The sequence below is a fragment of the Cynocephalus volans genome, chromosome 7 (genome assembly GCF_027409185.1).
Source record: "Cynocephalus volans isolate mCynVol1 chromosome 7, mCynVol1.pri, whole genome shotgun sequence".
NCBI lineage: Eukaryota > Metazoa > Chordata > Mammalia > Dermoptera > Cynocephalidae > Cynocephalus > Cynocephalus volans.
The window spans coordinates 118,697,359-118,722,179 of record NC_084466.1 but is presented as its reverse complement, the minus strand read 5'-3'; the positions used below and the strand labels follow the sequence as shown (position 1 = coordinate 118,722,179).

The 24,821-nt window shown below is 39.7% G+C and overlaps 1 protein-coding gene and 1 pseudogene across 1 annotated transcript in view; one reads left to right on the top strand and one right to left on the bottom strand.

The window, feature by feature from the left end:
* STAMBPL1 (STAM binding protein like 1) overlaps positions 1 to 24,821 on the bottom strand; it is a 46,854-nt gene that overhangs the window by 7,072 nt on the left and 14,961 nt on the right. Inside the window, exons 2-8 of the mRNA XM_063103311.1 lie at positions 15,170 to 15,252; positions 10,187 to 10,404; positions 8,501 to 8,576; positions 6,680 to 6,775; positions 4,235 to 4,592; positions 2,911 to 3,035; positions 740 to 877 (exon numbers count right to left, since the gene is read on the bottom strand). Coding sequence (XP_062959381.1) covers positions 740 to 877; positions 2,911 to 3,035; positions 4,235 to 4,592; positions 6,680 to 6,775; positions 8,501 to 8,576; positions 10,187 to 10,404; positions 15,170 to 15,199 — 1,041 coding nt within the window. The 5' untranslated portion in view covers positions 15,200 to 15,252. The remainder of the gene's footprint in view (positions 1 to 739; positions 878 to 2,910; positions 3,036 to 4,234; positions 4,593 to 6,679; positions 6,776 to 8,500; positions 8,577 to 10,186; positions 10,405 to 15,169; positions 15,253 to 24,821) is intronic.
* LOC134381727 (maleylacetoacetate isomerase-like) lies at positions 17,095 to 24,749 on the top strand (annotated as a pseudogene).

Sequence of the window (24,821 nt, the reverse complement as noted above, 5' to 3'; positions counted from 1 at the left end):
TTACACTCAGTCTAACACTGAAGAAAATGCTTTAATATTGTCAACCTAAATAACAAACAGAGAGAGGCTCTCTAAATAGAAAATTATGTGTATTGAGGAATAGGACATTGCAATGGTAACATGTGTGCCATAGTAGACTATGAGTGTATTCGGGGAGGTAAGGGGAGACAAAGATTTTTAAAGGAATAATGAGGAGGATTACATAATTATTTTGAGATAATTATCCTTGGCTACAAGGATCAATAACAAGGGTGGTGCCAATTCGAGGTTGGACAGGACTTTGCTGGGCAGAAGCCCTTGCAGATGTATTTTTTTGTGTGTAAGGGTGTGATGGCCTTTGTGCAAAGTTGTGGTTTTTATAGTCTTTTGTGATAGTTCTTGTTATCAGGCATTTATGCATGAGAACCCTCCCTTCATGGCCCTCCCTGGCTCTATCTGTCACAGTTTTTTGTAACATAAGTGAATGCATTTTGATTTTGACAATTTTCACAGTGTTATGGCATTTATTACACTTGAAAAAATTAAAAATAAAAAACTTTTAAATTATGCTAAATTTCTTTATTATTATTATTTTTTTTTTGGCAGCTAGACAGTTCAAGGATCAAACCCTGGGCCCTTGGTGTTATCGGCACCATGCTTTAACCAGCTGAGCTAACCAGCCAGTCTAAGCTAGATTTCTCTAAGGAGGAAAATAACACACCTTACAAAAATAAACAGAAATCCAAAAGGTCAAACATACATGGATCCATCCCAGAGTGAGGAGATTGTATTGATCCTGAACACTGAATAATTCTTCTACATTCTCCATGTCGCAATAGTCTGGTCCCGCAGACTGCTTTGGCACGATGACATGGGTAATAGTAAATTCATTATGCGTCTAAAAAAACAATTAGCAAAACGAATAACAAGTCTCTGACAGAAAAAAACTCTACCCGAACAGCAAGTGCAATGTTTTGCTACAAGACTAGAGAGCACCCCCACTGCATGCATCCTCACCCCCCACACCCCCCACAACAATCCAAAACCAAAGTCCCAAGTGTAAAAATGGACTCTTCACCAAAAGCTTGAGAGTCAGTTGTTTAGAGCTCAAAACCCATTTTCCCAACAGAAAACATATCATAAATAAGAATGAGCTTCCCAGGCTGGTGCATGGAAGTTTAGTTAATAAACAATGTCTTGATATATTACACCTACAATGAAAAAGTCAGAACAAAACAAGGGCAGGTTTATTGGGAGGAGGAGATACTAGTGAAGTGATTTTGCAATTCTACTGAAGGGCATTCCTATGGGCTATGGAGTTGATGGTCCTGCTTTTATTTTACTAATTATATTTAATTTCACTTCAAGACTTAAGACTTTCTTCTAATATTGGGAGGACACATTACGATCTTCTATGATTAAGATACTGTTTTGGATTAGCAATCAGATAAAGAGAAAGGAAAAACAAATTACCTCCCTGAGTACAGATAATGGTTGAAAGGAAGAGGGCTGTGAAGGCTGGTGGCATCTTCAGGTAAGAGGTGCTTGTGCTGGGAGGAGCTGTCTGTCCCAGGCAGGCTGGCCTCTCTATCTCTCCACAGCACCGGCTTCTCTCTAGCCTCAGGGCCTTCCTGCAAACTGGGCACTATTCCTTTGGCCTTGATTGCAACTCTCCCCTCCACCCCACCTCTCCTATCACGGCTATGTTATGTATTCTTCAGGTCTCGCTTAAACATCACATCTCAGAAAAGCCCTTCTCGACCACCCTGCCTTCCAGACAAGGTTAGAATTCCCAGTTACACATTCCCAGGATGCCCTGTCCTTCCACTGGGAGTGCTCAACCCACTTATAATTAGTCATCTGTCTGGTTCTTCACAAGTATTGTCTAAACATCACGTGTCAGGGACTGTAGCTGATGCACACTGCTGAATATCAATACCTAGCACAGTGCCAGGCACACAGGGGTACTCAGTAAATGTTTGTCAAAGAGTGAGTTAATGAATCAATCAGTCAATGAATCCATCAGTCAAACGAAATACAACACGTGGTGAGGGGGAGCACACTGCTCCTGAAGGACAATGAAGGTGGCTGTGTGGGAGACAGTGGATCATTTGCCTATGCTTGTCACCAGTGGCTTTCTCTCTCTTGGAGGAAGTGATGACAAAACACTGGAATACAGCAGAAGAATGTGTCTTGAACAAAACACAGTATTCAATTAAACAGCAATTCTCAAGCTAAATGTTGAAGACTGAGAAGGAGCCTGGACCCAGAAATATAATCTGATACTCAAAAGAGACTAAGAAAGGACACTTCCAAAGAAATATTATTCATCTCTGTTACAGGTAGAAAATTAAATATGTCTTCTCTCTTTTACCTCTTATTTTGACATTGTCTTTCATCACATACTACTGCTAACATCTTCCATAATTAAATTCGACCTGTGCTTATTATGGATTTTAGTTTGCTGAAACTACTGCCTTAAACTAAAGAAAGCAACAAAATCCTAGTTTATTCCACTTGTATCTGAAAAAGGATGGCATGGTGATACCTGCCACAGGTAAAAACGGGTAGAAAGTTAATTACATAAATGTATGTGAAACTAACAATTGCAATGGAATTGTTATTAAATGAAATTTGACTTGGCAAACTAGATGGATTTGGAAATCTTAAGACATGTAATCTACTATTTTCCTAAACAGATTTAATTTATAGTTCAATTGATTCTTTAAAATAAGCTTTTACAGTGCCCCTGAAGTTCTATAATCCATTTTTAGAGGATAATTTCATTGATAATGACAGTGGTTTTGTGAAATTAATCTATGTAAATTTCATAATATTTACACCTCAACAGGCTTTTATTCTGTTCTGCTTATCACAAGAAAGCTAGTACTATTAATGTATCCTGTGCAAAGAGATGAAAAAAGACCATACCAGTTTTCCACAGAGTATTCCACAGGTTTCTATTCCTCTCACTGTGTTAGATTCTGCCAGCAGCAGAAATCTGTGGCAAAGATCTTTTGGCAAAACTACACATCGCAATTTTTCAACCACTAAATCTAAGAAAGAGAAAAAAGAGAAAAAGCTAAAAAACAAGTCTTACATCCCATCCTTTAAAATTGTTTTTGGCAAGCAATTGCAGTTAAATCTAAATTTCAGAAATGAAATTATCCAGTGCTCCACTTTCCATATTTTATTTAAAAACTCTTAAAAGTAAACATTGACTAAAAAGAAGGTAAAATTATACTTTGTATGTAAATTATTTTATGAACACAATGGGAAGGTGCAAGTATGTTTACACGTTTGTGCGCTACATCAACTATCTACATATATGTACATAGTACCTTTTGGCATGAGGTCAATATACCGTTAAATGTACAGGCTGCATAGAATGCATCTCATATTCTATAAGATATTGGATAATTATTCTTTATTGTATTTACCATATGTTACTTATATCAATATGACAGCTGGTTATCAGTAAGCAAAAGAACATTTTTAGAAATAATTAGCAGTAAAGTAACTTATAAAACGGTTGCCTGTCATAACTCTTAAAATAAATGGGGGGCTGGCCGGTTAGAGCGCAGCCTTGTAATACCAAAGTCACAGGTTTGGATCCCCGAACTGGCCAGCCACCAAAAAACAATTAAGAAATGAAAAATAAAATAAAATAAATGAGAACACAAGCTCTGTCTGACAGTGTCTGCCAGGAAGAATTCCCTATTTGATCTTGGAAACTTGCCAGCACTGATCTAGCATTACTAAGCAGCACTAATTGTTGGCAGAAACACATAATCCATTTGGAGGTTAACTACCTACGTGTATGAGATTCTCTGGGTTCAGGAATAATGCTGAACATACTGAACATAAACCTTTTACTGCTGAACGAAGGTCTGGACAAACAAGTTTCTCAACATCTTTCCTTTCCAGTATTAGCATTTAACTTCATGACTAAAATACATGGAAGAAAAAAAATGCTTGGAATTCTATTCATGTGAAATCTTTTCAAGGACAAAATACAATTCTATGTATTACAGGGTCTCTGCTCGATCAGTGGGCAAATCATGTTTCCTGAATTTTAAGGTTATACATAGTAAAAGACAGAGAGTACTGGGTCATATGATTCACACCATATATACCATATAACGTAGGGGTCCTACCACAATGACTAAAGAAATGAGAACTCTCCCAGATGCTACAGAAATATGGCAACACCAGATGAGCCTCGATGTCTTGCAGGGTGCATTTCATCACTTACTTTGAACAGCACTTAGAGCAGCAGCTGGCTTCAAGGCCCTGTCCACGGGAGGTGAGTGGCTAGCATAATTGGTTGCATCACTTTTATTAGGTTGATCTGCAAATACATTCAGCAAGGAATTGTTCTGGTGTGTGGAAAAGCAGGACAAAGCACTCCCATCGATCTGCTCCGACAGGGCGGGGGTTTCCTGACTTCGCATTTGACCCCGGGCTAATTCTTGCTTCTTGAGCTGATCTTCAAAAAACAGAAACTGCTCCGATTCTAGCTGCTGCTGGCGCATCTGAGCAATCCGCTTCCTTTCTGCCTCTATCAATCTCTGATGCTCCAGTTGTTTGAGAATTTCGGCTTTATATTTGTTCTTTAAAAAATGCGGTTGCCAGAAGAGAAGGTTAGTTTCCAAGGCAAAAACATAAAACTGGGATTAGACACTTTAAATCTTCTAGCAGACAGAGAGACAGCTTGATTGCAATATGCCCCACAGAGACACTCAGGGGACAATGAGGAAAATACACAACATCACAGCAAAATCTCCTTAATCTGATGAAGACTGCAGTTCTAAATCCATTCATATTTTACCAGAGACAAGTCATGAGAACCATTCCCTCCACTTGTTCTCTCCATTCCTGTATACCTCTAAATACTGAAAAATCAAGGTCAGTGTTGTCTACTCAGCCTCATTGACCAGATCACATGGAACAAAATATCTCACTCCTAGACTGCACTGTCCAATACAGTAGCTACCAGCCACATGTGGCTATTTAAACTTAAATTAATTAAAATTAAATAAAATTAGAAATTCAGTTCCTCAGTTGCACTAGTCACATTTTAAGCACCCAATAGCCATGCGTGGCTGATGGCTACCATACTGAAGAATGCCAAGTGGAACATTTCCATCATCATAGGAAGTTCTGTTGGACAGTGCAACCCTAGAACCTTTGCATTTGACTCCAGAACTAATATTCTAGGGAGAACGGGCAATCACTAAGAAATGGTTCTCAAAATGTACAGCAATCGTCCCTCTCAGAACCAACCAGTTTTGTTAAACATGAAAGGCCCCAAGCTCCCCAGTCCTAACAAAATATCTGGGTATTATTAGGTCAGAGAATATAAAATTTTAATAAGTTCCCCAAATGATTTTGATAGAAACTAGATCTTGTGAGCTACTGGAAGGTGGGGGTAGTTTACAGAAGCACTTTCACGTACACATGCATCACCCTGGGTCTTGTTAGAATTGCAAATTCTGATTCAGCTGATCTGGGGTGGAGGCCTGAGCTTCTGCATTTCTAATAAGCTTCTGGGTGATGCTGGTGCTGCCTCCTGCTAGGGTTTACGGGCATGTCTGTTCCTCTCCCCTAGGCATACATGCTACCACTCTGACCCTTGGAGACTTCTACATGGGATACTATTGTGGACTGTGAGGTCACTGGCATCACCAAAGGCAGAACCTGGAACAGTTGCTGAGGCTGCTCCTCCCAGGGGTATCTGGGAAGATCATGCACATTGCTGAGCATGGATGGGAGACCTGAACTGGGCTTTTCTCTCTCTTGCTGTTGTTTTGCCTTAGCCTCCAAGATCATTTTTATCTCTCATATTTCAAATCAAATCATTAATATCCACACTAGAGGGAAACTTCTGGTTTCAACATTCCCTCTACCAGTTAGATAAAACACCTCACTCAAAACCAGCCTTCTGGCCATGCCCATAGAAAGTCAAAAAAGCTACATGACCATTTTCAGAACTGATGAGATTGAACTGAAGTGAGAGTCAGAGAAGGCAGCAAACTCCAAAGCAAATAAACACTGAAATAAAGCAAAACAACATTTATAATAATGCTATAAAAATTAAGAATTCACATTTAAACTTGAGTATTCCATAGACTGGTCAATTTCTTCCTTCAACATCTTTCTGCCTGTTGACATCATTATCACTTTCACTCTTTATTTAATAACAATCCAGAAGCCACCACCCCTTGGTGATAAAATTACTTTTCACCCATATGGTTAGCTGTTCTTCCATCTCAATGTACTATTGACTATAATAGTTAAAAATCAAATTCACATTTCCAAGGTCTACATAATTAGACACATCAGAAACCATATATTATTCTCCTTACCTCCTAATGCCCCTGCTCATCTGGCAAAGAGCAGCCATGTGGCTCAAGGTTACATTCACAAGAGTTGGTCAAAAAGCTCTATCTAAATCACCATAGGAAATCTGTTTTCTAATGCACTGCATTATTAGAAGTTGTAGGGAAATATAAATACCACATCTTTGGTGCAAGTGCTTAACCTGGGCATCCACATGAATTTTTTATTGGTTTCATTTCACTGTATCATTAATTTTTAATTTGAATGCATATGACATTTGAAAAACTCATATAAAAGAAAATTCAAAAAATATTTGCACAGAAAACAGTCATGAAATAAATGTACCAATTGAACTTACTTTGCTTTGCAAATATTCTTGGTATTCTATGTTATATTTCTTTAAAAGGTCCTTCTTCAATTCATCTGTCCTTGGGAATGCAATCTCCTTCAGTTTCTTTTAAAAATATATACACATATCGATTAGTGGGATTTTCAGTATGCTCTTTCAAATCATCAGTTGAGAAAGAAAAACAGCTGGTATGTATATTAGAAATTAAGTCACAAGTAACCAAAGATGATGGCAGAAAAATAAACATCTCTTTTCTGGGGGTCCAAAATATCTTTTCAACAGGGAAGGAAAAAAAAAATACCTTTTGTAAGAACTTTATTGACTTCAATGGTTGGATAAGCATTTTGTTTAGGCAGGTACCTGATTTTAGGTAGTGGGTTTGTAATTGTACATTCCACAGTATGTAAATCATGTAGCATCAGAGTCAGAAGAGACATTGGGTAGGCTATAAAAAGCAGCTGAGGCACTTTTCACAAAAATATGGATTTCCCAGATCTGCTGAACTAACATTTCTAGAGAAGGGGTTGGGAAATCTGGATCTCAAACAACTTCCCCAGTGATTTTTAATGGCAGGAAAATCTGGGAAACCTGATATAGTCCGACCACCACCCTTTTTAGAGATGAGGAAACAAAGGTCTAGAGAAATTGAAAGGTTTGTCCAGTATCATACAACTAGCTAGTGGCCAGGTTAGGACTAGAACCCAAGTCTCCTGACTCTAGCCAGGCTCTTCAACCAAAATGCCTGTTCTCTTAATCCTTTGTTATCCGTTCATTCATTCATCTATCCATATATTCAACAAGCATAAACAAGGGAAATGTACATGCTTTTAGAAAATTTTTCTCCTATAAGTAAAAATAAGAACTCTAAATTACAGTAGAAGAGTCACCTTGGCAGCCTGCGACCTTTGGTTTCCATACAGACCTCTTTGAGGTTGAATAAGTGAGATAATTGAGGAAAAATGCTACACAAAGACATGATAATGAATGATACTTCAGGTAAGTGAGCATAGACATTAAAAAAATATAGATGACCATTTGACAAAATCTGAGTTCTCTTTCCAGGCGGCCTCAAGCCTGACTCAACTGGTTGGAATGCCTTTATCCATTGTATGATAAAATACTTTTTAAAATTATTTAAAATTTCATGCTGAGATTGGCTTTATATGCACTGTTTTATCTTCCTTCATATAAAATCAACACAAACTAAGACGAATAAATGGGAAACATCTTAAATGTTTATCTTAAAGGATATATTCTCAGCAAGAGATATTTGAAACTATATATTGTGGCAAAAGTTGATGATAAATAAATGCATTGCAAGTCTTTCTTTTACTTGAGAGTATTTCAGGCCACCCTTCAACACTTTATTATCTAGAAGCCCAGTTCTATAAGACATAAATAGCTAGAACTTTAAATCTGCCTTAATAATCAACACTGATTTTCAAATAGTTATTGTTTCAGGGCTGTAAGAAATAATTAAAACCAACCAAAGTGGCCATCACAGACAAGTACAGGAAAATATACAATCATTCTCTCAACATCTAGGAACAGTTGTAAAATAATTACTTTTTCATACCATAAGGTGATTGAGCACATTCTTGGATCTTTTTCTTTCTTTTTTTCTCACCAGGATCAATTAGACACCCCACACCGGCTGAGTAATGATCATTAAATGCATGAGAAGAAATCAAAACATCGTGGCTAATGGAATGAATTTCTGTGTTCAAACTCTCAAGAGGATGAAATAGAGGAGGAAAGGAAGGGGAGCAAATCAATAATGGATACTTATGGAGCATTTGATCCCCCTGCGGAGAATCAACTCTACAGTACCTTCATAATATCCTGCTTTTCGGGTACTGCACACTGCTCGTAATCTCGATGGCTAGGAAGCTTTTCTACAAACAAGCTAGAGAAAAAGAAAACACGTCCTAAGCATCTTATGACAGCAAAAGCTCAATGACAGTTTCTAAGATGAGAACCAGCACCCTTTTCAAAAATGTCATGTTTAAGAACCTGCCTTTTCACTAAAGTTTGGCACAAGTATTATTTTGGAATTTCAGGGTAGTTAAACTCAACAAACTAAGCACTGAAGCTTACAGGGTAAAAGTCAGAATACTCCCTAAATAGACCAAGTCTCTTTGTTCTTTCTCAGGTCTGGGTGCTCACCTACAGAGACCACCTTACTTACATGCGTGCTGCTGGCAACAGAGAGGACCACATAAAGACGTAAGAGTTTGCAAAGATCAATGGAAATCCCTTCTTGCTCTTGAAAAAGGCTCAAATGACCACTAATGAATCAGTGGCTCCATCTTGTATATATAAAAAACTTAACTGAAAATTCCTAACTAAGAGAAATGGCAACCAGAATCCCTAGTGGATTAAGTGGTGTGAATTAGGAGTTAATTATTTTTCATCACCTTTTTGAGGAACAAGAGACCGCAGAAGTGAAGGGAAATCCCTACAGCAAACCAGGTGCATCCCTTCCAGATAAAGTGAACTTACTGCTTCCACAAGGGCAGGGAATTCTCTTTTTATTCACTGATATATCCCCAGCCTGAAGAACAATGTCCAGTTCATAATAAGTACTCAATAAATATTTGTAAAATGAATAATGTAATTGTAAGTAATAATGAATAATGTAATAATAAAATGAATAATGTAATAAGTACTCGATAAATATTTGTAAAATGGATGAATACCCTTTCCTTTATAGATCAGAATGGTCTGTCAATGCTATTTCTAATAGCTAATATGCGATACCTGTAATTACTGATTTTGCTGTTTACAAATCACACACATACATTTATATATTTTTATCATCTCGTTTCACCTGACAACAAGGTTACAGGGTAGAGAGAAATGGCAGTATAACTCCCATTTCTCAAATGAGAAAATTAAGGTTTAAAGAGGCTACATAAAAGTAGACAGCTGCCCAATGCTTTATAAATAGAATAAAATCACAGATATTTAGAGATAAAGAGACTTCAGAGATTTTCTCCCATAAGTCTTTTATTTATTGATGAGGAATTGAGGCCCAGGGAGAATAAGTGAATTACAAATTATCATACCACTAATGACACAGAGAATTCAGGTATTCTGATTACTCAGTAACTCAAGAGGGTAGAGTGGCCTTTCCCCTTCACCACACTTATGATTCCATAGGGGTGTGTACAAAACAGTGGAAGGTGAAAAAAAAAAAAATTAACACTTAGTAACCTCCAATTTCATATTTGTTGCTTAACTTTCTAAAAACAAGTGATTTTCCCAGGTAGGGATAAGGTTGCCAACCATTCTCTAAACACAAGACTTGGGCCGAGCCTGTGGCGCACTTGGGAGAGTGCTGCACTGGGAGCACGGCGACGCTCCGAACGCTCCCACCGCAGGTTCGGATCCTATATAGGAATGGCCGGTGCACTCACTGGCTGAGTGCCGGTCATGAAAAAGACAAAAAAATAAAAAAATAAATAAAAAAGTCAAAAAAATAAAAAAATAAAAAAAAATAAACACAAGACTTACGTTATAAATTTGTTATAAAGAACAAAGGCATTTTCCAAGTTTCCTTCTTCTAAATACACAGATGCCATTCTCTCCATTTCTACTCCAGATCTAAAGTAGCGGCGTGGAGTGATGTCTTCACTGATGGTGATATTACAACCAAGCTTGCTTAGGGCACGGACTCGCTCTTCTGGGCTTAGGGAAACATCTGTGTGGTCAGGCATAGCAGCTAGCTTTTTCTGCAAAGCAAAATTTAAATCTCTGATTATAAGAAGAAAAGAATATGACTGATATTCTGGATGTATTTTCTGTACTAAAAACCTGACACCAATATCTATCTAAGGAAACATTTCCATAAGAGTGAATGACATGATCAAAGTAAAGTCGTTTTGCTTAAACACATGGTCTATGCACCAAAAAGACACACATCCAGGATAAATATCCATTATTATTGGAGTAGGAGTAGGATCTCCTTTTAGGTTTCAGGTTCAATTATGTGGCAGTGCCAGAGTATACAAATATTTTAGGTCATTTTAGGTAAAATATCCTTGACCATCACATCCCTGTGAATGTTTCTTATGTGAAGCAAACAAGATGAATCTCTGCCATGGTAGGTGCCTGTCATTCTACTCTGAAGGGTCTCCAGGAAGTAGCTTGAATTCAAAACTAATCTAATGATTCAATTCTATTCCAGAATATACCTAGTTTATAAGACATTTCAGGGTCTCCCTCTATCTTCAGTGAGTGAAAAAAAACAAAAAAACCCAACAACAAACCACCTGAAGTCCTGAAGAAGACTTTTCGAGCATAAGAACCCTTGTCACCTTTTTTTTAAACATGAAAAGACTCTTAGTAGAGAGTAGAACTGTGGTCATTAGAGGCTGGGAAGAGGAGGGAGAAGGGGGATAGAGAAAGGATGGTTAATGGGTGCAAAATCACAGCTAGATGGGAAAAATAAGTTCTAGTGGTGTAGAGTAGCGCTAGGCATCTATAACTAACAATAATTTATTATATGTTCTCCATGGCTAAAAGAGAAAAGCTCAAATGTTCTCATCACAAAGAAATGGTAAATTTTTTACAAAAGTATACTCCTAAGAGAAAAAAAAAGAAATAGTAAATTTTTGCAATGAATATGCTGATTACCCTGACTTGATCATCACAAATAGTATACATGCATAGAAATATAACTCTGTACCCCATAAAGATGCACAATTAGTACATGTTAATTTAAAAAATTAAATGAAAAAAGACTCTTAGGCCTCCACATAATAGTAATTACATGTTAATTAGTTCTTGACTGAGAAAATGTTACTAGAAAAAAAGCCAGTGATATTAATTAATACATTTGAATTTTATTAATAAAAACAGCATCTATACATATTCGGAAAATCAGAGAGCATATGCATTCAGAATAATTATTCAATTATTCAATAAAAAGTCAGTGTTTTAGAATGGCAAAAAATTCAGGGAATTTTTTCTGTTAGGAGCCAGATAGCAAATATCTTAGGCTTTCCTAACCATATGGTCTCTGTAGCAACTTGAATTTGGCTCTCCCTGTGTGAAAGCAGCCATAAACAATATGGAAACAAATAAGCCTGGCTGTGTTTCAAAAATTTTCATTTACAAAAAAACAAGCAGGTAAATTTGGCCCCGTAGACCATAGTTCGCTGACCCCTGCTTTAGACCAGTGTGTCTCAAAGTACGGTCCGTGCGCCAGCAGCATCAGCATCAACTGGGAGTTGCTTAAAAATGCAAATTCCTAACAGGCCCCACCTCAGATCTATAGACTCAGGATCTCTGGAAGTGGGCTAGAGAATCGACATTTTAGGGCTGGCCAGTTAGCTCATTTGGTTAGACCATGGTGCTGGTAACCCCAAGGTCCAGGGTTTGATCTTTGTATCAGCCAGCTGCCAAAAAATAAAATTAAATCAAAAAAAGAATCAATATTTTAACTACTGTTCCCAGAGGTACTACTTAGGCATGCTACAGCTTGAGAAGCACTGCTTCAGACCACTCTACCATCATTTGATGCTCCAAGAATGGAGTTGGCCCAGAGAAAATTTAGCTTCCCAAGGCCTCTGACTACAGTGTGGGCAGAGCACTTGATTAAGGTCTGCAGAAAGCAATGGAAGAAATCAAGGTAGACATAAGTTTTGGTCTGGCCCTGTGTTACTTAACCAACCCTCAGGGGCAGAGTGCAATGAATTAGATATTTGGAGTTTTTCCAAGGTCTACATTGGTAATAATTTTATAGCAGATAGAAGCCCAGAGAGCTGAAAGATTCTGCTCCTAAAGGTTTAATATACAACCAGAGAGCCATAAACTTGTTTCTCAAGGCTCCGTTAAGTCAGAAGCAGGTCATGCCTCTTGCACCTGCCATTACTCTCTTGACCTGGCCTAGAACAGTGTGGGTGAGTCATCCTCCTTGTTTTTTCTTCCTCAAGGAAGCTCTCAGGGATTCCAGCTGTCCCTCCTGTGACTGGACAGGTAAGCCAGATCAATGCAGAGCAGAAGAGATTTATCAGTCTCCCACCTTTCCCAGGTCCAAGTCACCAGGAATAAAGGGCACACTCAATTTTTATCCTCACTTGACATCTTTTTTATCTGTTCTCACTTGGTCCACAGTTCTGAGAGCAGAGAAGTATGACCACTAGCAATGCCAATGCTCAGGCCCTTCCTAAGTGACTTCATCTCAAATTAAAACACATTCTCTTTGATCCAAACCCTGTTGTGCTGATCTTCTGATTCTCTGAAAGACTCTGACTTCAGAGGAGCTGTTGGCAGCTTCACCACATCAGAGACAGGAATCTGAGCTTGTGAATTCTGAGCCTCGGGACTGAGTATTCACAGTCTTTTCCAACTGAGATGTCTCAGATAACACAGCAATCCACCCACTTTCCCCGCACTCACCTGTAGAACTAGGCAGCACTAAATGAAAATATTATTTAAACACAGATAATTGCTTCAGTGATATCATAAAATGACTGGAAAAACATCTACAGAAATTAGGGCATTTTCAAGAGGGGCTTTTAGCCTCCCACATGTACAAAAGTAATTTGTCCATATTTTATTACTGTACAGTCCATGCTAAATTATAATTATTTGTGCACAAACCCTTATGAATCCTTGGGAGAAAGAAATCATTTTCCATTCTCTATTCTCTATATCTCTATTCTCTAGGATGTAGCATATTCCCTGCAATACAAGTGATGATAAATGTATCAAATAAAAGAGAGAAATAAGGAAGGAAGAGAGAAAGGGGAGCAACATGACTGAAATTAGATTATCTTTTTTCCTGAAGATAAAAATAAGATTTATTTTTCCTTTACTGAAGGGGTGCTCTCCTTACCAAATTTAAAATTGATTTCAGAGATAAGCCTGGGACATGACCTTAAGTCTTCATCAAACCATAATATTTCATTTTCTTGTGAGCTTCCAAGAACAAAACACAAATTTTCCAGATAAAAAATCCTTAGTGTTTATCTTTACAGTGTCATGTACCTTAAAAATGTAATTATTCCTATATAATGTTCTAGAAAAACACATTAGAAACTCCATAAGGATGATTACTTCCTCTGCAGAGATGGAAATGGGACAGTCTTTATTTTCCCACTGGATCAGTTTGTCACTGTTGCTTATAACAGAAATATCTGAAACTGGGTAATTTATAAAAAACAATATTTACTGCTTACAGTTTCAGAGGCTGGGAAGTTCAAAGTCCAGGGAACGCATCTGGTGAGGTGACTCTACAGCAATGCAGGGTGTCACATGGTGAGAAGGGTGGGGCACAAAGAGCTAATAATTCCTCATTCCTTCCCCTTTCAAAGCCCCCAGAACCTTGCCCAGGACCACTATTAAACCATCAACTGATTAATCCATTTGCTAGGGTAGGGTCCTCACAATCCAATCACCTCTTAAGGTCTCCCCTTTCAATGATCATAATACGATTTCCCACCCCCAACAATTACAGTGGAGATTAAGCTTCAGTGAGTTTGGGGAGCCATTCAATCCACTGCAACCACAGTGGACTGACAACATGGGGTGAGAAGGCAAAAAAGTCCTCAGAATTCTCTACTTCTCAAACATACTCTGAAAACAACCACGCTCCTGTGAAGGGCATCTATGGTTGAGAGAAAACACTAGGTCACAAGCTATTTCAGAGAAAGGAGCAGGGCCTCTATTTCTTTATGTCTTGGAACCAGGCTTTGTGTGGATAGGGTATTCAGCACACTGCTGCTCATGGGGCTGCCCCTACAGGGAAGCCGGGAGTGGGTTGGTCGTCAGGACGAGGGGAATGCTAATAACCACTTCTATTTATCAAGCCCCCGTAATGGGCTGAGAACACGAGAAATATTGTTTTAATTGTTATAAGGCACAAAGTACAAAATCAGGGCCGTGGAGATTACATAATGTTCCTCTATCCACACTCAGAGACTGATCTGGGATGCAGAATAAGCCCATGTGATCTCAAGGCCCCTGTTATTTCTTCTCCAGCACACGTTTCTTCTAAGATATAGCTAGAGAAAGTGTGCACAGCGTTGGACAGTGAGGGGAAAAGTGAGAAGAACAAGTTTGGAGTAGGCAGACATTTACACAAGGATGCCAAAGTAATACCTAGGTGTTAAATGTATGTCTCCCTCAGTCATTGCCACACAAGGTAAGCCTCCAGTTTTTATCTGTAAAGAAGCTAAGGTACAAAGAGGTTTCAACTTGCTATGATGTCGACTCTGAAATTCTCTCCATCGTTTTACCAAAAGACTACCCTGGAAACTTGCCAGGCAAATTAAAATTTCACACTTTCATGGGAAAAAAAATTATTTTTAAGTCTAGTGAAGATAGTGTTATTAGTCACTTCCTCAAAGGAGACAACCACACAGATGGATGAAAAACTATTAAGTGCTAAACTCCTTAAAGCAATTGAGATTCACTTCACATTTAGTATGTTACTATTCCCCTTTTGGGGGCCTTCCAACCCTAAGTACAATATCAGTTGGTACAACTTACCAGAGAATTCACAGTAAATGGCTGATCCATGTTGTCCTGTCTACAAAATAAAGATGTTCACTGTTTCTTCTCAATCACTTCATCTGTTTCAAAGACAAAAAACAGAGCTAAGTGTATTTTTTGAGAACCCAAGTCTCAAATCCAAAGCCCAGGGTTATTTCTGCCTCAAAGAACATGAACACAGTAAAATAATTTATATAACCTGAGTATTCAGAGAGACTGCTGGAAATCTGTTCCTGAAAAACCAAACTGAGCTGTGTAGTTAGCTCGTTTGGTTAGAGCGCACCAAGGTGAAGGGTTCGGTTCCCCGAATCAGCCAGCCACCAAAAAAAAAAAAAAAAGAAAAGAAAAAGAAAAAGAATACCAAACTGCAGGGTATTTATGGGTCCTTGAAGCAGATCTTTAAAGCGCAGGTGTGAAGGGAGTTAAAATTTGACTAGCACCCAGTATTCATCTGCTGGGTGTTATCTTACTTAGAAAGCTATGAAAGCTTACAAAGTAGGTTGCCTTTCTTCAAAGGGAAAAAGATCATAGTGGTTAACAGCATGAACTCTGGGATGATGGATGTTTAAACCTGGAGCCAGTATGCATTTACACTCAGCCTTAGAGCTGTGGTAGGCAGAATCCTAAAATGGCTCTGTGATTCCTGCCCTGTGGTATCCATGGGTTTGCATAATCCGAGTCCCTTGAGTGTGAACGAGAACTGTAATTGACTTCTAACCAATAGAACATGGCAAAGGTGGTACTCCCACGATTACCTTATGTGACATGGCAAAGATGAAGAGATATTGTAAATATATTAAAGCCTCTAATCAGTTGATGTCAAGCTAATCACAAGGGAGATTGTCCTTGGGGGACCTGACCTAACCAGAGGAGACCTTTAAAAGAAGGAGACACTCCCTACTGATCTTGATGACTCAGGTACCACAACCTTCACAACTGCAAGGAAATTAATTCTATCAATAACCACGTGAGCTTGGAAGGGGACCCTGAGCCTCCGATGAGAACCCGAGCCTCCGATGAGACCAACACCTTGACTGCTGCCTTGAGAGACCATGAGCAGAGGACTAAGTCAAGCTGTGCTCAGACTCCTGACCCATAAAACTGTTCATGGAAATTTATCAAGCACTAATAAAAAACTATGCTAGCAGTGTGTCTGCAGGCAAGTTATATGGTGTTTCCACGCATCTGAAAAGCGAGAGTAGTAGTAATACCTGTGGTTGTGGTAAGGATTAAATTAGTTAGCACATGAAGTCCTTTTAATAGTCCCTAGCATATAGTCAATATTTCATAAATTTTAGTTACTACTAGAATCTTTATCTTGAAGTTGAGAAAACTGAGGCTCCGAGATATTAAGTGAATGTACCCAAGTTCAAACACTAACTCAATAAATATAAATCCCCTTCCTTTTTATGCTAGTTTAGGTCAAACTCTGCATCACTTTCCACTTCTAAATTTATTTTGTCCTTTATATCCCATTAATCACTTAGGTGACTTTGGGCATGTATCTTCTCAGTTCTTCATTTAGGAAACAAGGGGTTAAGCTACATTCTCTCAAGTTGTAACATTCTGTGACTAGAAATCTCAGAAGTAGGTCCAGCAACCCTTCCATGCTATTTTCTGGCCTGAATCCCTTCAAGGAAAATCACTGTCTGTTCCAGTCTTTCCCCTTAACTGCCCCCGGTGATCCCTGGAGTAAACATTCAGCTCTAAACCTGCAGATTACAAAAATGTCTGAGAAAGAAACAACTGAAGAGAGCCACAGTCACAGTGTCAATTAAAATTCTAGTTAACAATTCCAAGCACCACTGAATGTAGGCAATCCCAAGTGGGGAATTACAGCTTCTCAGTGAGAAGAAAAACCAGAAAAAAAAAAAAAAACCATTAAAAGAGTTAAAGAGACAGAACAAAGGGTTATGGGGAACATGGAGTGGGGACAGAGGGGAACAAAAAATACTGTCAAGACATTGATTAGGGCCTTGTAAAAAGAGCAGAATTATTTCTTCTAAAAGCTACTCAACAGAGAGCCTACCCAGAGCAAATAATTTAAAATGTTGGAAACATTAGGACAGTGGTTCTTAAATTTTACTGTACCTAAAATCCTATAAACCCGAGACTTGTTTGAAATGCAGATTGTTGGGACCCACCCACAAGGATTCTGAATCCATCAGTTTTAATCCCATGAATTCGTAGGATATGGCCCAGGTGATTTCGATACATTAAGTTTCCAAACGTTACTTTGAGAGACACTGCACTTGAGAATGTATCAAGCAGGATTCTTAGTTGCAGGCAAAGGCATTGACTTTTTTTCTTTTTTTTTTTTTTTAGAGTTTATTATTCATTCATTCATTCATTCATTCATTTTTATTTATCAAGAATATTCATGATACAAAGCTGATTGTCACCCCTCCTGCCCAAGATGTGAGGGCCAGATTCACACTGGGGGCATACCCACCACCAGAAATTACCCTTGCACCCCCTGTCCCTACCCAATTACCCCCCAACCTCCCTCCCCCTCCCCCTCTTTCCCCCACTCCACTTTGTAGCCCCAGGAATGTTCCCTCCCTCTGTTAGACCACGGCACTACTGTGGTCTTTCTTTCCTTCCTTCCTTTCTCTCTTAGCTCCCACATATGAATGAGCACATCAGGTATTTATCCCTCTGTGCTTTGCTTATTTCACTCAATGTAAGTTTGTCCAGGCTCATCCATGTTGTTGCAAATGGGAGTATTTCATTCTTTTTTATGGCAGAGTAGTAGTTCATGGTGTACATACACCACAGTTTCCTTATCCAATCATCCACTGATGGACTCAGGCGTATAGCCATCTGATATTAGACAAAGGCAACAAAAATCTACATTGGGAAAAAGATTGCCTCTTCAACAAGTGGTGCTGGGGAAATTGGATATCCATATGCAGAAGAATGAAGCTAGATATGCATCTCTCACCATACACTAAATCAACTCAAAATGGATTAAAGACCTAGGTATAAGACCTGAAACTGTAAAATTACTAAGGGAAAACATAGGTGAAACACTTCAGCAATTAGGACAGGGCACAGGATTTATGAACATGAGCCCGAAAGCACAAGGAGCAAAAGAAAAAATAAACAAATGGGACTATATCAAACTAAAAAGTTTCTGCACAGCAAAGGAAACAATCAACAGAGTGAAAAGACAACCTACAGAGTGGGAGAAAATTTTTGCTAACTATGCATCCGACAAGGGATTAATAACCAGAATATACATAGAACTCAAGCAATTATACAGTAAAAAAAAAAAAAAAAATGACCCCATTAAAAAATGGGCAAAGGAGCTGAATAGACATTTTTCAAAGGAAGATATACAAATAACCAACAGATACATGAAAAAATGCTCAACATCACTAGTCATCAGGGAAATGCAAATTAAAACCACATTGAGATACCACCTCACCCCAGTTAGACTGGCTATTATCAAAAAGACGGTGAATAACAAATGCTGGCGAGGGTGTGGAGAGAAGGGAACACTACTGCACTGTTGGTGGGACTGCAAATTAGTACAACCACTATGGAAAACAATATGGAGGTTTCTCAAACAACTACAGATAGACCTTCCATATGATCCAGCAATCCCTCTTCTGGGTATATATCCAGAGGAACGGAAATCATCATGCAGAAGAGATACCTGCACCCCCATGTTCAGGTATTGACTCTTGAATTCACAGAAGGATATGGAAAGATCACAAATTTCCAGAAGGGCCACAGAATTCGGGCTCGGAGCCTACATATCCAGAAACATCACCCAAAATTACTCAGCAGCATTGGTTTGGTGAAAATACCACTGCTGTCTCTGCCACTGACCAAGAGGAGTGTCTGCAGCTTCCACCACCAACCCCAGCAACTCTAGCAACTACCTGCTGCCCTGGAAACTGTGTAGCTGCCATGTATTTCTGCATGTCCCTAGTTTCTATTTCAAAGCATGAGATGGAGATGTCTGGTAAAGCCTAGGTCACATGCCTGCAGTCTGCCTGCAAAGGGGGTTGAAAATGCAAATATCTAGCACTTTACACTTCTATAGGAGGCAGTGGGATGTGACAAATGAGAAAAGGTGAATTCAGGGGTGGTGGTCAAAAAAAAAAAAAAAAAGGTAAGTATGCACAAAAAAAACAAACAAAACTTCTCTGTAATAAGCTTCTGTATGCAAATACTATTCAATTAAACCTATCTTAAACATCATAAGTTAGCAAATTACTACAGATAAAAACAATCACTATTAACTCTCACATATAAATTTCTTTAAAATTTGGTAATGAAAATCAACTCCCTCCAAATCTAAGATGAAAGTTCACAGACTGGTAAACCAACTTATTTTTAGAAACATTAATCACTTAATGGCAGTGGTCCTATCTTAATTCCTTTACTTTTAAATTCCCAGTGCTAGTACGTATCAGTTGCAGCATAAATGAACCAAAGTCAGTATAAACAGGTATGTAGATTAGTGGCTATTGAGGTGAGGTCCAGGTTCTCCAAGGTCCTTTCAGAGGGTCTGCGAGATCAATATTATTTTCATGATATTACTAAAACATAATTTGTTTTTTTAACATCAATCTCTCACAGTTGTATAGTAGAGATTTCCAGAGGGTACAGTTAATGGGAACGTTTACATGCATACTCTTGTAAATGTCTATTTTAATTTTTAATACAGTAAATAAATAAAACCCACATCAATAAAGCTTCTTAGTGTCCTTAGTAATTTTTAATAGTGCAAAGGGATCTTAAGACCAAAAAGTTTAAAAACTGCTGCTCTAAATCAACTATGTAAAACAAACAAAACAAAAAAACTCACCATGTTTTTGTGGACCTGAACCCCTTCCCCCACCCTTGAATATTAACTGACTAGCTTTTCTGCTTCTGTAATTAGCTTGCGCAAGGTTTTACAAAAGCCCCTGCGGGTGGGACTTTCCCAAACCGCCCAAAGTTCACCCAGTTCTGGGAAGAGCCTAACCACACAAGGGGTGGGCTATTGGGCAATTCCCCAGTTCCTCGTCTGTATACCACCCCACTGAAGGCCACCAATGAATTTAAAAGTCACCTAAGGTGACCAATAAGCTGTATACAACTCATCCTGTTGCCAAAGTCAGCTCGTGTTAAGAGCTTGGGGCCGTTTCTGTCCTGAAGACGGAGTGACCCCAGCATGCTGGAAATAAAAAACCTCTTGCTTGATTGCAGCGATCTCTGTCTCCTGGTCTTTGAGAGATGAGCCTTCCCAACAAGTAAGATTCGTGCTTTTGGGCCAGTCTTACATTATATCACTCTAACCAGAAATAAAGTGGGCCATAAGAATCTAAAGAAGGAAAAATTCATGGCAAGTATCACCTCCCATTTGTGTTTCTAGGGTCTTGTTAAAATAATTAGGAAATTTAAACTGAGGGTACAGTATGAGGCATCCCATATCACAGAACCTGAGACCTGCAAGCGCAAAAGCAGAGGACTGCTAAATATTCTGCAATACCCATTCTCTCTTTTCTGATATGTAATTTTTCGCTAATACAGGTGTGGCCATGTCACAAGGTCTGGCCAACAGTGTGGATAGAAGTGATGGGATCAGAGTCTTGATCCTACCCTTTAAAGGAAGGGACATGCATGGCCTTCCCACCCGTGCCAGCTGGAATGCTGACAGGAAGGTGAGACACTTGGGTCATGAGGATGAGTCATGGCAAAGCAAGAAGAGAAAAGGAGCACTCTAGTTCGTTTACACTAAGACCATTATGAGACAGACAAATTTCTACCTTGTTTAATACTTTGTTTAGGCAGCTGGACCTGTATCCTGACAATGGCAGCAAATTTAACCTAGAAAGGATGATTCAGCATAGCCCAGGGGGAGCTATTGCCAGTGCTGATAATGAAATACACATCTTTTGTCACACTGCCCTCCCCCAGCCTCAGCATCCGGTTTGTCCTGCCTCAATACCTTTGCCCCGGGGACAGGAAGTAGCAGAAAGACACTCCCTCCGTCCCTCCCTCAGCTCACCTAAATCCTGCCCAGCCTGGAAGATTTCACTTTAGAAGTTGTAGACTTCTTCAGAATGGATATTAAACAATCCCTCAGACTGGTGGATATTATAAGCTAAAACCCCAAAGGCAATTTGGTTGTCATAAATGTTTAATTGGAGGGTTACAGTCAACTTTAACTTTTAAGTTAGTTATCAACATTTAGAAATTGGGAGATATCATATAAATATTCAGATTTCCGGCTTTCTTAAAAAAAAAAAAAAAAAAATCAGAGTATCTAGCACCACTGGGCCCAATGCCCAGCACCTGGAACATTTATTTACTCCAGCAGTTAGTGGATCAGGCGAATAGAGTGTTCAGTCTCTGATGAGGAAATTGACACCATTCTCATCTACCTTCTCCATTTCCAACAGGAGGAAAGGCAAACACAGTTTGAGTGCCATTATTTACAAGCAAATGGTACTTCAGGGAAGGAAGCAATCCATGTAACATTAACTGCCCAGGAGAGCTGGTGTGAAGCTGGCAGGACCATCTTCTCTAATTCCTCACACTTCAGCAATTAACATGGGAAGATGGGTTGACTTCAAGTGCTAGAGATAAAGTAATCATTGCAATTTGGAGGATCAGAAATATACCGAAGCAGGACACCCAGAGAAAGCCAAAGGTAAATGGGAAGTACCCAGCAGCATAGAAGAATAAAATGCAGTTGACTCTTGAACAACATGGGTTTGAACTGCACAGGTCCACTTGTATGCAGATTTTTTTCGATAAATATATAGGAAAATGTTTGGCTCAGTATGTCATGAATGCATAACTCATTGAACCAAAGAGTGAAGTAGCCTACCTAACCTCAGCTATTAGTGGAAGTAGTTACTTAAATAGTAATTAAATTTTGGCAGAGTCAAAGGTTACATACAGATTTTCAACTGTAAGAGGTTGGCGCTCCTAACCCCTGCATCATTCAAGGATCAAATGCATAAATTCATTTTTCAAAAGGAGGTCCAATGTGCCTGAAGTGCAGTGCAAACACTGCCTTTGGAGTCGCAGAAGCCTGGGTGTAAGTCTGGGCTCTATCATCTACCTCGGTGGCGCTTACTGAGTCCCTCAGACGCTCACTTTCCTCATGCACAATGGGGCTTATTACTGTCCCACTTTATAGCTCTCAGAGTGGCTTATAACAAATTGAAAACATTAACTAGGAATGCCTGATTTAATCTTAGCCTGTCTCCTAACCTCCAAGCCCACATTCTTGTGGTTTGATAACATCTAAACTATAGCCTTGTGATATATCTAACCTGTCCAAGACCTCCTGAGAGTTCTTTTGGCTTCAGAGCTCCTACTTTCCTGCCTTTATCGCTAGCCCCTTTTCCTCACTGTAGACTCCAAAGACACAACCATTGTCTTTAAACTGACCTTCTAAAGAGCAGTAGTGGAGTGACTGCTTTCTGCTCATTCTGACACCCAAGGGCTTGGGGAACTGGGATTTCAGAACCATACTCATTCACAATAAGCACCAGGAGGCTAACCCCTGCCCCAGGGGGTCAGCTAATGAGCAGGTGACTGTGCCCAGGGGGATGTGGCAAAAATGAAATCTCATCCATAACTGGCCTGCAAAGTGGCAGGAACCCTCTCCAGACTGACATTTCACAGCTCTAAGCTTACATGAGTTTACTCTCCCTACACCCAATAGAAGAATACTCTCAGCTTTGGGATCCCAGGTTCAATGTCTCCAAGTCTCAACTCCCCCAAGGAAATGTGAAAGAAGCTCTATGATTCAGGCTTTTAAAACCAGCAGCAAATAATGCCAAGAATGAACAGAGGAAAATACGTGATCTAGCACAGTGCTTATTTTGTCACTTTTGTCAGCCTTAATTTCCTTAACTTTTCTATTCTTTCTTTCTTTTTCTTTTTAATGCTTTGTGTGTGTTTGTGCGGCTAAGCTCAGAACCCTGACTCACTTTTATACACAGAGATATTTTCCAGAATACAGAAAGGAGACTACCTGGCAAGGAACAGTCTCCTTAGAGTCTAAGCACACAGTAAAGAGCCAGCGACACCACCACTCAATTTCCTTCCTGGCACTTCTTCCAACCTGAGTGCCGGAGAGACCTGGATAAGCAGGTGTGGCCACTGGCAGGTGAGAGAGGCTGGAACACCTCACACCACCTCCTGGGTCTCATTTCTAATTGGCCACACCAGGAGCCTTTGTTTTCCCCACTGGGTTAGAGTTCATGTTTTCTAGGAAGAACATGGTGCAATCTGAAGTTGAGAGGTAAAGGGTCATACATTCCCAGCCTTAAATGACACAAACACAAAGAAGGATCTGAGTCACAGTCTTACAGATTTGGGACCTGCTTCAGCAAAAAAAAAAAAAAAAAAAAAAAAAAAAGATCTAGGCCTACTCTGGCTGTCCCTTCTGAAATATTTAAAAAATTCAGACGTGAAAACCAAAGATTACTTTGATATTTTAACACTCATCTGTAATATCTGCACCTCAAAAATATGTTGTGACCCAAATGATACCTTGTCTGTACTAAAATATTGATGAGATACAAATGAATCTTGATCAGAATATTAGAAATAGCTTTTTGGGGAGATATTTTTTCTTATATTTGTAAGTACTACATATGAGTATCTACTAGGTGCCAGGTGCTTGTCTCCTTTCCCTGGAGGTATATTATTGTGGTTGGTTAAACATACCAACCACAATAGAGTGGTTTAAATTAGATTAATGGGGGGGCGGGCCGAAGACTGTTCTAGCCCAACCTTTGCTTCACCCATGTGAAAGCCGAGGGCCTGGCGCAACGGAGTTTCACTGGGACTTCCAGGAGTCTTGAGTTCCAGGGGCCACGCGAGTCCCAGGGGCAAGGTTTCTTCTGGAAGAGGGGTTGGCCGAAGTGCAAGATGCTCCCATCCTCTATTCCTATTTCCGAAGCTCCTGCTCATGGTGAGTTCGAATCGCTCTGGCCGTGAAAGGCACTGACTATGAGATGGTGCCCATCAACCTCGTAAAGGATGGGAGGCAACAGTTCTCTGAGGAATTCCAGGCCGTGGATCCCATGAAGCAGGTGCCAGCCTTGAAGACTGATGGAATCACCACTGGCCAGTCACTGGCCATCACTGAATACCTGGTAGAGACATGGCCCACTCCGTGACTCCTGCCTCAGGACCCAAAGAAGAGGGTCAGTGTGCGCATGATCTCTGACCTCATCACTGGTGGCATCCAGCCCCTGCAGAACCTGTCTATTCTGAAGCAAGTTGGACAGGAGAACCAGCTGGCCTGGGCCCAGAAGGCTATCAGTCCTGGCTTTAATGCTCTGGAGCAGATCCTGCAGAGCACAGCAGGGAAGTACTGTGTAGGAGACGAGGTGTCCATGGCTGATCTGTGTTTAGTGCCTCAGGTAGCAAATGCTGAAAGGTTCAAGACGGATCTCACCCCCTACCCTACCATCAGCTGCACCAATAGGACGCTGCTGGCATTGGAGGCCTTCCAAGTGTCTCACCCCTGCCTTCCAAGTGTCTCACCCCTGCCTTCCAAGTGTCTCACCCCTGCCGGCAGCCAGATACACCCCCTGAGTTGAGGGCCTAGCTCAGCACCCCATTGGGTGGCTGAGAGGGGTGCAGGAGCAAAAGCTGAGTGGGCTGAGCAGGCCTGGAAATG